The sequence below is a fragment of the Antechinus flavipes genome, chromosome 1 (genome assembly GCF_016432865.1).
Source record: "Antechinus flavipes isolate AdamAnt ecotype Samford, QLD, Australia chromosome 1, AdamAnt_v2, whole genome shotgun sequence".
Classification (NCBI taxonomy): Eukaryota; Metazoa; Chordata; class Mammalia; order Dasyuromorphia; family Dasyuridae; genus Antechinus; species Antechinus flavipes.
The window spans coordinates 83,386,321-83,399,476 of NC_067398.1; the positions used below are offsets into that span (position 1 = coordinate 83,386,321).

The 13,156-nt window shown below is 45.4% G+C and overlaps 1 protein-coding gene across 3 annotated transcripts in view; it reads left to right on the forward strand.

Moving 5' to 3' along the window:
- The window catches only part of RASSF1 (Ras association domain family member 1), a 40,131-nt gene extending 30,552 nt beyond the window's left edge, over positions 1-9,579 (forward strand). Inside the window, exons 1-5 of one of the 3 annotated variants that reach the window (XM_051985876.1) lie at positions 480-971; positions 6,773-6,877; positions 7,224-7,521; positions 7,734-7,849; positions 8,345-9,579. In XM_051985876.1, coding sequence (XP_051841836.1) covers positions 819-971; positions 6,773-6,877; positions 7,224-7,521; positions 7,734-7,849; positions 8,345-8,491 — 819 coding nt within the window. In that variant the 5' untranslated portion in view covers positions 480-818 and the 3' untranslated portion in view covers positions 8,492-9,579. Of the gene's footprint in view, positions 1-479; positions 972-1,538; positions 1,643-6,772; positions 6,878-7,223; positions 7,522-7,733; positions 7,850-8,344 lie in introns of those variants that run through there. The other 2 variants (XM_051985897.1, XM_051985886.1) reach the window with 2 other exon arrangements.
- Positions 9,580-13,156: the final 3,577 nt, after the last annotated feature.

Consider the following 13,156-nt stretch of genomic DNA (forward strand, 5'->3'; position numbering starts at 1 on the left):
TATAGAAATGGCAACTAGCGTTGGTATTAGGGTTCAGGTTAGCTTCGCTTTAAGACTAAATAGACTGTTTGGCCCTGGCCATGTCCCTACTCTCTAGGTCTCAGTTTCCTCAAACCATCAGAGGAAGGGCACTGGTGGGAGGGGGCAGGAGTAGGGGGGTAAAGCTTCCGATTCTGACCGACTGTGATTCTGAGAGCCAGTTCCCAGTAGGCGCCTAGGCAAGGAGCCAGCTGGGGCACCCCAGCATAGGGGGGCAGAGGCCAAGAGCCAGTTGCCTGAAGCGCCCTCGGGGTGACTCCGTGGTTAATCGCGCGGGTGCAAGCCGGAGCTCAGCCCCAGTCCCAGCCGGCGGGCCTCCAGGACGCATGCCAGGCCCTCAGACAGAGCGCGGCGCGCTCCGCCCCGATAAGGGAGCTGAGCTGAGCTGCCTGGGCGATGAAGTCAGCGGGAGTGGGGGGACCGGTCGGCAGCCACCGGAAAGGGGAGGGAAGGGGCGGAGCCCGCCTAAAGGGGGGACAGGGCGGAGCCCAGATGTGTCCCCCAATCGGCTTAGCTCTGGCCGAGCATTTCGCCAACGTTTCAATCCTAACGGCCGCCGCGGCTCGCTCTCGCTTGTGCGCACTCACAGACTAGCCCCAAGGCAGCCGGCTCGCCTCGTTGCCCCTCTGGTCCCGAACCCGAAGATCGCCGCCTGCTCACTCCCTCGTCCCTCCTTCCAAACCCGGTCCAGCTCCTGCGCCCCTTCCTCCTGCCGGCCCAGTACCCCCAGACTAGTGTCCGCTCCCTCTGGCTTGGGAGGGGTGAGTGGAAGGCGCGGGATGAGCGACACAGACGCCGGGACCCCAGCCTTCGAGATGACCTGGAGCAGCACCACCAGCAGCGGCTATTGCAGCCAGGAAGACTCGGACTCGGAGCTTGAGCAGTATTTCACGGCGCGCACCTCGCTGGTCCGCAAGCCCCGCCGGGACCAGGTGAAGACGGCTGCAGAGGCAGAACCAGCCTGGGGCGGGGGAAGGGGGGGAGAAGGGGGGAGGAGCCGGCAGCTGAAGGGTTAAGGCCTGAGCAGCTCAAGGGAAATTCCTGCTGCTACACTTCTTCCCCTCCCCCTATCCTGCCTACCCCTTCCCAATTCCCGGATACTCCGCCCTCTGGAAGGGGAGGCGTCCCCTGTCACCCTCGCTTAGGCCCTGGCTGGGAAGAGAAACTGACCCTTCTCTGGGGCGCTCCGGGGGTGGGATGGAGTGGGGGCGGGCGGCCCAGTGAGCTAGAGAAGTGCCACGCAGGCCGGCTGGCGGGAGCGTCTGCGGCAACCCCGTGATTATTCACGCCGAGGAAATCCCCCCACACCTTCCAACTTCCCGGCCCAGCTGGGCTCTGGAGCCAGGCTGGATTCTCCTGCCTCCCCCAAAAGCCAGTGGTGGGGTCTCTCCAAATCCACGCAGCTTTCCCCCAGCCAGGGCTGCTGACGTCGCCCCTACCTTGCTGCACCCTTGGGTCTTGGAACACCTACTTTAAGGCCGCGGGACAGGCTAGAAGGGGCGGGTACCGCAGAAGGCAGGGATTATAATACTTTTCTAGTGTTACTTTTTCTATAAACTCTGTTTCTGCTGCTAGAAAATTCTCCTCTTCGAGTGTGTGACAGGTAGGTTCTTTGTGGTTGGCTCAAAGTCTCCGGTGGGCGGAGAACACTGAAGATGCAGTTTGTAAAACTTGCCAGTGCTTGATAAAGCCTGCCTTCCTGGGGGATAAACAACCGATGTCTAATTTATGCATACCTAGCCAGTTCCTTCTCCCAAATCTGGAACGTCCTTAATCCAGTTGATAAAATATTCTTAGCCACAATCCCCATACTTTTCTGGAATTTCTCATCTGTTTGTATGTTTTGTTTAAGGGATTTGTTTATCCTGCTATTATCTGTTACAAACACCTTTCTTCTGTTCCCAGTTTATTGTCCCAGAGTCTTTAGCTCGTTAAGAATTGGATTTAAGGTAATCAGCTTGTGGATGACTCAGGGTAGGGGCTGGCAATGTGGAACCAACCTCCTGAGGAAGTGGGAGGATCTGGTCCTAGCACTAGACAAGGAAGGTGACAGCTGAGCCGTGCTGGAGGATGACAAGGTCATGCATTGTTCTCAAGGTGAAAACCTGATTCCAGAGTTTTGTTGGGTGAGCTAACTTGGGTGATGTTTGGGAGCAGCTGCCCAGCCCTCTCCTGCCTGTCTACCTGATGGTCGGTGTGAGAGACATAGGATTTAGTGTGTCAGGAAACCTGGATTCAAATCCTAACTTAACCTCTTACTCTCTGGCCCTCAATTTTCTCATCAGTAAAATTAAGAGGTTGAACTCCATGATCCCTAAGGTTCCTTTCAGTTTTAAATCTTTGAGCCTTTCATGGATATAAGAAGGGAAGTGTCCATTATAGAGACCTATATGGAAGTAGAGAAAACCATCCCTAGAGATTAAAGGATGTTTCTCTATGATTAAAGCTGACAGCAATGACATTTTTTTTTATCTTCAGGAAAAGGAGAAGATGAGGGGTGGGAGCAAGGAGCTGTGAGAGAGAAGAGAGGAAAAAGACAGAAAACTGAAACAAAAGGAAAGGCCATGCTGAAGAGATTCTGAAGAGAATCTTAACTTTAAAAAAAAACTTAAGTTTTAGGTTTTTTTTTTTTTTAAGAGATCAACCAGAGATCAGGATCCACAGTTTTAGGCAAGAACAAATAGAAAAACAGCTCCATAACCTGGGGGAGAGCTGGGGTGTTTACCACTCCTGAAACATGAGAATTTGAATGCCTTCTGTAGTCTGAGAAGAGTTGTTTGAAAACCAGTCAACAAGAACTTTACTTTCCATATCAGCAAGCAGTAAGCATCAACAGAGAAATAGCAAAGGCTAATAGCAGATAATCCTGGGATAACATATCTTTAATCATCTAAAGATTTAGAGCTGAAAGGAACCATAGGGATCATGGAGTTCAACCTTCCAATTTTATTGTTGGGGAAACTGAGGCCCAGAGAGTAAGTGGCTAAGTTAGGATTTGAACCCAGGTTTTCTGACACATTTTTGATATCATAGAGAAATACACTTCTCCCAAAATGACTTTTATAAATGGTTGTCTTGAATCAGGTCATTGTTTTGATCCAGTGTAGCGTTTCTTGACATCTCAAAAAGAGCTCTCTTTTTGATAGCTATTTGGGAAGACCCCAGTGTAAGAGTCATAACCCCACTCGGTGGTCAAGAAAATCAAGCAAAGGATATCAGGGGAAACGTGCCTCCCTGCAATGTGTCCATGAAAGGCAGAGATGATACTACCTACCTTAGTGAGTTGTGAATTTTGGCAAACTAAGTCTCTTAATCAAAATTAATCTGGTAGATTATTATGAACTTTTGTAAACTGAGTCTCTTACCCAAACTAATCTGGGCTTCTTCTGGTAGTCTTTTCTCCTCCAAGCATATCTGAATAGATTGGTATCCAACATTTCACTATCTAAGGAACGTGGGAGGGAATTTGTGAGTCAGAAGTGAGGAGCATAGAGGTGAAATTCAGTGTCAGAGCAATAGAGACTGTATTAGGCAGCTCTGTGGATAGAATGCTGGCCCAGAGTCAGGAAGTTGACATCTGCCCTCAGAGCCTTACTAGCAGTGTGAACCTGGGCAGGTTACTTGACTTCTATTTCCCTCAGTTTCCTAAACTGAAAAATTGATAACAACAATACCTCACAATAACTCACGAAGCTAATATATGTATATAATAATATAATATATTCCTAGCATATAGTAGGAGAAACACTTCCTTATTCCTATCCTGTGTTCATCCAAAGATCATAAAGTATCTTACTAAGGGAGTCTTACCTGGTTTCCTTTCTGGATAGCCAAGCTTAAAGTTACCCAGCAGCATTCACGTTTCCTGGAGGGAAAATGACTAAGCCATGTCCCTTTTTTGTTGTGAAATGGCAGTGGATCCACAGAGTCAAACTTAGAAAAAAATGAAGTCCGTCTGGAGGGTGTTTGTTGTGGCTGTGGAAATCTTTACCTTTCAGAACTCATTTAAGATTATCTCTAAAGAAAAGGCAGTGTGTCCTATTCCCGGGTTAGCTAAGTAGGGCAGGAATGGCTGGAATGGCCTGAAGAGTATGGCAGGAAGGTTTCTGCAGACTCTCTGAAGAAAGATAAATTAGTCTTTTCCCAACATGGCCTGGCTGATCTTTCTGTCTAAGGGAATTCTGGAGAAAGTTCCCTTTGTTCTATAAACAGGATGCTGCTGTCCATTGCTTTGTAGTCCTGTGCTCTAGGAAAGTTTGGCATTCTTCTATTGTGTCCTGCCCATCCTGCTTCCTGTCCCCACTTCCTTTGATTCCACTCTTCCAATTGGGATCTTGGATCATGTGTCTCTCCCCTGGGCATAAGAACTGCCCTGCCTGTCTTGCCTTAACTTTTGAAGACTCCAAGCACATGTTTCTGTAGACCTGAGCACAATGCCCTATACATAGTAAGTGTTTAATAAATATTTATTGAGCTCAATTCTAAACCTCAGAGGAACCTTTCCCTGGTCCAAGAGCATTGAGTCAGCCCTTGATCCTTGGTGTTGCAACTTTCTGCCAACATAACTCTTTGGAGAGTATTGCATCTATCACATGAACAATTTCTTTGCTCCTTCTTTACTTTTTTTTTTCTTTAAGATGGGAGGAGAAAGGGGGAGGAGAGGAGGCAATTGGAATGATGACTTGCTCAGAGTCCCTTCACTTTTCATTCTGTGCAGTCCCCAATCTGGATCACCATTTAGCTGTGCACAGAAGGTGATCTCTCAAAGATGAAAAGTAGCAAGCTTTGTTTATGGTAAAAACCTAGCTTCACGAAAGGGCAAAATTTCTCAGTGGGGGTCCCAGCTTTGTCCCTTTAGCAGTCCTGAGGCCTTGATAAGCATTCTAATTTTCATCCTCCCCTATACTGAGCCTTGGGAAAAATAAGAACGGGTATAAGCTGCTTACCCATTAAGTTCAAAGGACCACCTCTTTCTCCCATCCCACTCCCACCCCAGAAAAATTCCAGCTGGTACTGAGCTAGAATTGTTGCACTGTAGTAGAGCTGTAGCTGTCTGACAGGATGGTTCAGTCTGACTTTTAGGGCTGATCATGAGATAGGAAAGGAAATGGTTTTTAAAATTCTCCCAGGATATAGCACTGGGCAGTGGTGATCTCAGCTTTCATTCCTGACCATCCCCCCCGCCCCATATCAGCCCCCTCCACTATTCTCGCCAGTGTCTGATGTCAACAGGAAATAAGACTGATGCAATTGAATGCAAGACCAAGTCAGTGCACATGCTCCAGCCCAGATCCCACCCTTCCTGCCCTGCAGGCTCCACCCTTCCCTCCTTTTCCCTCACCATGGAGTGGGAGCTTGGCAAAGAAAGTGTCCAGGATTGACTGTAGGGCATGGGGGAAGGGTCGAGCTGAGATGGCAGGTGCCCAGGCCAATCTCCAATGTTAGATCATGGGAGTAGTGGTTATGTCATCCAAGCCAGGCCAGCCTAAAAACTCTTCCTTTATGTGTCCTGAATTCAAGGATTTGTCTTATTCTTAGAGCATTAGGTATTTGTGAAGTTTTATCTTAATGTGAATAGATTTTGGTGTTTGTATCTTGGGGCATTCGTTGTCACTTCATAGATTTGGGTTTGGCGTATGAGAGTAAAACACTTTTCTTTTCTGGAGTTGGGTGGTGCTCCTGACACTTACGACAAATTCAGTGGCTGGACTGGAGCCCGCCATCTCCGAGAACTTGATGCTTTGGGGTGTGGGAGTTGCCCTCTTCCTCCTCACCACAGTTGGTAAACCTTTCATTTTGTACCAACTTCGTCAGAGCCGACCTCGCTGGTTTCCAAGGTTAATGATAGGGTAGTAACAACCTGCCACCTCTAAATCTCCTAATGAGTCAGGGCCCCCACCCTACTGCAAGGTTCTTTTCCCAGGAAAAGATGCAGAGTGGGCTCTGAACTTAACCGTGATCTCTTGGGACACACCCTGCCCCATCACTCCCCGGATCTTGCCTAGACGCTCACCACAGAGTCTGAGAAGCTCAGGACTGAATGTAGGAGGGTGTGGAGGTGGGGAGTTAGGACACTAGGATTTAGGGAAGTAAGAAATGGTTTTATTTCAGACCATTGACCCTAACTCTTTGGCCTTATGCCGTAGATTATCTTCAGCTGAATTTGAATTTGGTCCAACCATTACAGCTCTCAATTGAGCAGTTGCTGCTCCTGCCGGATTCACGGTGTAATCTTAGTTATACAGCTGTGTACTTCTGCCTCTCAGTCACACACCTACTTCCACCCTCTGTCTGGGCAAGAAGGGAGAGCCAATGAGGGTAGGAAATATCTTGGGAAAATTGCATTGTTTCCATTGAAGCTCAGATATGAAGGGTGAGGATGGTCACCATAAATTATTGCTATATAGCTCAGGAAGGCCATAAACAATCATCAAATACTAGCTTGCTTTGTGTATAACATAGTGCTGGATCCCAGGATAGTATACACAGAACAGGGGAATTGATAAATCTGGGAGAGAAATCTGGCCACAATATTGAAAGTACAAGTTTCAATTCTCATTTTCAAGATTTGCTGTTACCTTTTTAGTAGTCCTAAAGTTAGAGAGTTAAAGCTACTCCAACCCTGTCATTTAACTCCCTGAAATTTAAGGTCAAACAGTGAGTACCAGAGGTAGGCTTCAAACCCAGTTCTTGTTACTTAATATCATGTATATGACAAAGTATTCTTCCCTAGGATGAGCCACTCGAGTGGGAGAAACCAGTCCTGTCTCAAACTGAGATTGAGCAGAAGATCAAGGAGTACAATAGCCAGATCAACAGTAACCTCTTCATGAGCCTGGTAAGCCCTGGAGTGGGGAGGAATTTAGACAAGGGCAGAGAGAGAGGTCTCTTCCTCCAGCCCGAGGTCACAAAACCTTGTTTTTCTTTTTCTTTTTCTTTCTTTTTTTTTTTTAATTAAAGGCATTCATACTTAAGTGATTTGCCCAGGGTCACACAGCTAATAAGTATCTGAAGCTGGATTTGAATCCAGGTTTTCTGACTCCTGGCAGGTGCTCTGTCCCCTGCATCATCGACCTGCCCCCATTTTATTTACTGAGTAAACAAGTATTTACTGGTACTTAGCTTGAACTCTCCTCTATGCACCGCTGCAGTATGTCCTAGCATCCTGTCTCTCCTTTCCCCAGAACAAGGACGGCTCCTATACTGGTTTCATCAAGGTACAGTTGAAACTTGTGCGTCCGGTGTCTGTGCCCGCTACCAAGAAGCCCCCTACCCTGCAGGATGCCAAGCGAACCGCTGGGAAGAATCAGGCCGTGAAGCGCCGTACCTCCTTTTACCTCCCCAAAGACACAGTCAAACACCTGCATGTGTTGTCACGAACACGGGCCCGAGAGGTCATTGAGGCGCTGCTCCGAAAGTTCCTGGTGGTAGATAACCCCCGGAAATTTGCCTTATTTGAGCGTGCAGAACGTCATGACCAAGGTAGACAACTGCCCCAGCTCCCTTTTCTCCTCCCGATTCCTTTGCTGTATTTCCATTAACATCCCTTCCCAGAAAAGTGACTCATTTACAGTGGGCTCTTCCTCACTGCACGAAGGCATGAGGGAGTGGGCTGGGTTGATGCGGTTCGATCCTTGATGATCTTTAGAGCCCTGGCTCTAAAAATGGGACCCTTCTGTGATTGTGCCCTACAGTGTACCTGCGAAAGCTGTCGGATGACGAGCAGCCCTTGCGCTTACGGCTGCTCGCAGGGCCCAGTGAAAAAGCTTTGAGTTTTGTCCTAAAGGAAAATGAGACTGGGGATGTCAACGTGAGTATTGAGTCTGCTCAGTCACAGGCCTACGGGTGTCTTAGGCCCCATCCTATGGTCTGTGGTGATGGAACCCAGACCATTTCCACACATCCGGGATCCCAAGGTCCAGGATCATCACATTCCCTTGGGCTGTAGCTCAAATGAGATTTGGCTGGGGGGGAGGAGGAGGGAAAATAGTGGGGGGAATGCCATAAAGTGGGACAAAGTAAGCTACAGCAAAAGCTGGGCTAAAAGGTGCTCCGCACCTATCTGTGTGTGAAGGCCACCATTTAAAAAATGTGTATATGTGTGTGTGTATATATACATATACACATATGTATGAATAAATATACACTTATACACACAAACATATTAAAGTTTACTTTGGGATGGACCTGGCTTTCTGGAAGGATAGGGCTTTTTCATGGCTGCATGAATTGGAAACAATTGGGCCTAGGGAGAAGTGTTAATGGGGCTTCGATCATATCACTCTGTTTCTCTCTTTACCCTCAGTGGGACGCCTTCAGCATGCCTGAGTTACATAATTTCCTTCGGATCCTTCAACGGGAAGAAGAGGAACACGTGCGACAAATCCTCCAGAAGTACTCTCGTTGCCGCCAGAAGATGCAGGAAGCACTAGGAGCCCGCCCTTTGGGATGACCCCCCTCCCCATCTCCTTCTTGACCCGACTTGAGGGTCAGGTTGCTTAAAGGCTTCGAGAGGTCACCAGGCCGAATGGATGGGGGGTGGCGGGGGGGCAGCACCGAATGGATGTCATATGAATGTGTCGGGCCTGAGGAGTGAGTGTGTGTGGAGGCTTCCCAACTGAGGGGGAGCCAGCTAGGTGTGTGGGGACATGGGATGTCCTTGATGTAGCATCGTGGCTGCTACTCTGGAATGACAGCGACTAAAGAGCTCTCTTGTAAAATAGAGCTAGAACAGAAGAGTCCCTGGGGCTCATTGTGACACATCTGGGAGGGGGGCTGGGACAGGGCTCAGAGAGGACAATCTTGGATTGGGCATTCTCTGTTCCCTCTGCCCACCACCCCCAGAAAGTCCCCTCTACCGCGAGAACACCAAGGCGGCAGCTCTCGCGGAGAGCTCCCAGGCGGCCAACATCTGTATAGCTCAAGGCTGAGCTCGAGCATTGCTCTATATTCTGTTGGCTTGCTTCAGAGACATTGTGCTGGCCCACGCTGAACACAGCCGAGACACAGTCTCATTAGGGGTAAAATAGCTTCAGCTAAACACAGTGACTCGCTGAGGTCCATTAGTTTTTATGACTCCGTGGGACCAGCCCCACTAAAACAGAACAATTGGGAGCTTAAGATGTATAGGGACCCTTGGGTATACAGGGAATAAAATGGATTTGACTTCAGTGATCACCTTTGGAGATCGAATCCAGCAAGCACCTCCATTAGGAGGACAAGATTGCTGGCTGGAGGTGCAGTCATGGTGAATGAGGGGGTTCAAAAGGATCCTAGATGGCAAAAAGAGCTTCATTATTGCTGCTAGGCTCTGAGGGCGTGGCCATTCACCCCAGGTGCTAACCAGAGTGAGGGTATTTCCCTCACAAGTATTTGTCATGGTCTGTATGTTTCTTGATCTCAGCTGAGTGACTCCCAGGTGGAGATGATAGAATGTGTGGGACCTGTGGATGACTGCTGGGTGTGTCACAAAAAAAGGGCCTGGGGCCCAAGAGGAATCCTGTAATAATAAAGCTTGGGCCAATCATTCTACCTTCACAATCTCTCTGTACTGGTATTCATTCCGCAAATATTTATGTAGTGCTTACTGTGTGTATGAATATTAGTAGTGCTGGTTTTTAAAAATGTTTTATTGATGCTTCCCTCACCTTTATTATATCACTGTCCCACTGCCACTAACCTCCACCCAATTTCCTTTGTAATAAAATAAGTATAATAGAGCAAAACTAAACCATATTTGGGCCATGTTGGAAAATGTATGATAATTCTACAGCTATAGTCCATTGCCTCTTCTAAGATTGACTGAAAGCAGTTGAGTGAGTGTCCCAGATAAAGAGCTCAGATAATATATGATGCCTTTTTCTTCTTGGAACTTTAGGGTTTGCCTTGAATACAAATAATTTTATGACATTATGGATATGTAAATGTATTGCAGTATTATGTTGTAATCCTATAAGAAATGACTGAAAAAATGTTAGGCATTTAAACACTATGTGCCAAACACTGGAAATATAATAAATTCAAAATTAAGCCATAGTCTACCCTCAAGAAGTTTATGTTCAAATGAGGAAGACCATGAACTTAGGGTATTGGTAGCCAGAGCAGGGAGATAGGGTCTGGGAAGTAGAGCATCCTGGTGAATGGGAACAGTAGGGCTGTCACTTTATCTGACCCTTCTAATAATGATGATGGAGGGGAGAGTCACATAACAGGAAGGTAGAAAATCACCAGGTTTGGATTTTTTTCCAGGAGCCAGGAAAGACTTAATCAGGGGTGCAGAACTTCTGGACCACAAAATCATTTGCTAAACCTACTACAAACTATAATGAGCTGAAAGCTAGCTACAATAACCTCCTACTGCTTGGAAGATCTTTGACATAGCACAGTCCCTGGCACAGAAAGTCCTTAATAAAAATGTTAAAATTCATTCAAGTAAAAACAGGGATTCAACAACTGATTGGCTATGTTAGATAAGTATAAATGAGAAATCAAAGGCGACACCATTCTTTCCACAGTAATAGGGGACATTTGGAAGTAGGATGGCTTTGAATGTGAAAGATAATGAGTCCCTCTTGGGCTTATTGAGAACCCAGGAGACTGCTAGTCTGAAATGTTCAGTGTGCAGTAGGTGATGCAGGGCTGGAGCTCAGGACAGACTAGGATTAGGTACATAAATTTGGGAGTCATATAAATAGTAATGATAATTAAGCCCATAGGAATTGATCAGATCATCAAATGAGAGAAGGGAAGTAAATAAAAGGGAACTCGAACTCCAGGGAGAAGGTAACCAACCAACAGCTGAATTGAAGGCTCTATCCCAGGCAGAAAAACTGATCTTTTTTTCCTGTTACCATAAGTAGAACTCATCTAAAAAATCCAGTGTGGGACAAGAGTAGGGGAATCCTTAATATTGTAGCTGGAATGTCTAGCATCCAGGAGGGAGCAGAGATTAATACACTTCAGCCAGATGCAGATACTTCAAACAGCTTCCAGGAATCAGACCTCTAGCAGCAAAGAAAACTGACTATGATGGAGTAGAGAGCTAGTTCTGGCAATAAGACGGTTGAGCTGAGGAGAGGTGTATACTCAGGGGAGCCCAGCTGAGTCATCCATCTAGTAGAGATGCTATCCCTTGGGAGATGCTTTATGGGGAAACCAAAAAAAGAGATGAAATCAATAACCAACAGCACCAGAGAAGTGAGTCATTTGGACCAAATGTGTCCCCTGTATTCTTTAATACCACTGTCTCTTTAGTTTGGGCCCATTCTTTTCATAGGTAAACTCTGTATTTATGGGAAAATGTGCCCCAGGTTTATGGGGCTTCTATTCTTACTAAACATTTTTTGGCAAATGTCATTGCTTTAAGCTAATCTTATCTATTGATGCACTACTGATGGGAAGAGGGGGCTCCTCAGTCAAAATTTCCCGCTGCTGTGCAGTCTACTCCTTGCATGTAGGGGTAGTTACAGCTCCCTGAGGAGTAGCCCAGAGTGGGAGTGAAATAGTTACCATGGGGGCATAATAGGGGGTTGTGAATAACAATGTGTCTTTGTTTAAACAAATAGAAATATTTCACTAATCCAAGCCTGTCTTTGGTATCTGATCAACTTTGTAAGCTTGTTCAGAGTGCAACAGAATTGTGGCCTTTTGCCTAAATGAACTATTATTCTAACATAATGTGTTATACTCAGAATTGAAACTGAAACTCTATTAATGAAAACCAAAACAACCCTAACAGCTAAGCTTTATAGTCTGAAAAGAAAAAAAAAAAAAAACAACTTAAAATTCTACTCCTAAAATAGATAAAATAAAAAGGTCATCATGGCTATCCAGACATTTAAAATGTAAGCTTTTACAACCAAAAATTGATTTATCTAGAAAAATCCTCATTTTTGCATGCTTAAATTTGGAGACATAATTTTCTAATCTTTAAAAATCTCCCAAATCTTAGAAGAGTTTCAGTGAGTTTTGAACTTATTTCTTAAAAGTATAAAAATGCAACATTTTCTGATTAGTTTCCGAGAACTACTTAACTCAAGACAGAGATTTCCTTGTCTAATTTCAACAAAAATCTTTCACAATTGGTGAGTGGGATTGAAAAATGAGTATCATGATTTACTAAGTGTTTCCAATGATACAAAACTTCCACATCTTATTTAGCTATAACCATCATGAATATCAAATAGAGAAGTAAATTGATCATTAAAAAATAATCTTCTGAATCACTATCAAACTGTTAAATCCAAGATTTTCAAAAATAAGGAAACATTTAATTACATTGCTCACTAGAAATTATTATAATTTTTTATTTTTATAATTATATTGTTCATTTAATTTTTATTTAAAATGTCTCTAAAACGTTTGTTTTGAGGGATGTTTTATATATGTGTGTGTGTGTGTATATTTGAGGTCCTTGGTAGCTAGGTGGGCACTGACAGAGAGCCTGAATTATAATATACAATCTGGAAGTCCTGATCCTCCAAGAAGAGAGGAGCACTGATAGGCTCATAAGTGGACCTTTTGTTCTTAAGTTCCTTGCACTGACAAAATCATCATAATCCAAGTTTATTATATCCCCGGCCAAGTTATGATGTTAAACCCTGGAAGCTTTATTTCTCCTATAAAAGAACTAACTAGCTAATTCCTTTTTGGGGTTAGTCTGCTTAAACATCACAATAGCTAATGTCCTTAGTGTTGCGGTTACTGGGTGATATCAGACTATCCGTGTATCAGACCACCAAAATGATGGGACACTGGGGTGAGGGGGGTGATTCCTCCCAAGTATATTGGGGTTACAGGAGGGTGTCATGGATTGTCTCAAAAGAACATAGCCTTCGACCTCCTTCAAATCAAGGGGCAAAGACCTTATTATTTTGCTAATAATGGACTAAATCTAAGTTTTTAGCAAGGAGTCATTTGGACCAAATGTGGCCCCTGTACGTGTTCCTTAATACTGTCTCTATTGGGGCTCATTCTTCTCATGAGTTATCTGTGTATTTATGGGAAAATGTGCCCCAGGTTTATGGGGCTTCTATTTGGGTAAACAAACAGAAATACGTGTGCGGGCCACACACATGGTAGTTAATTACAGAAGACACTTTCAAATGCAGCGCCCCTG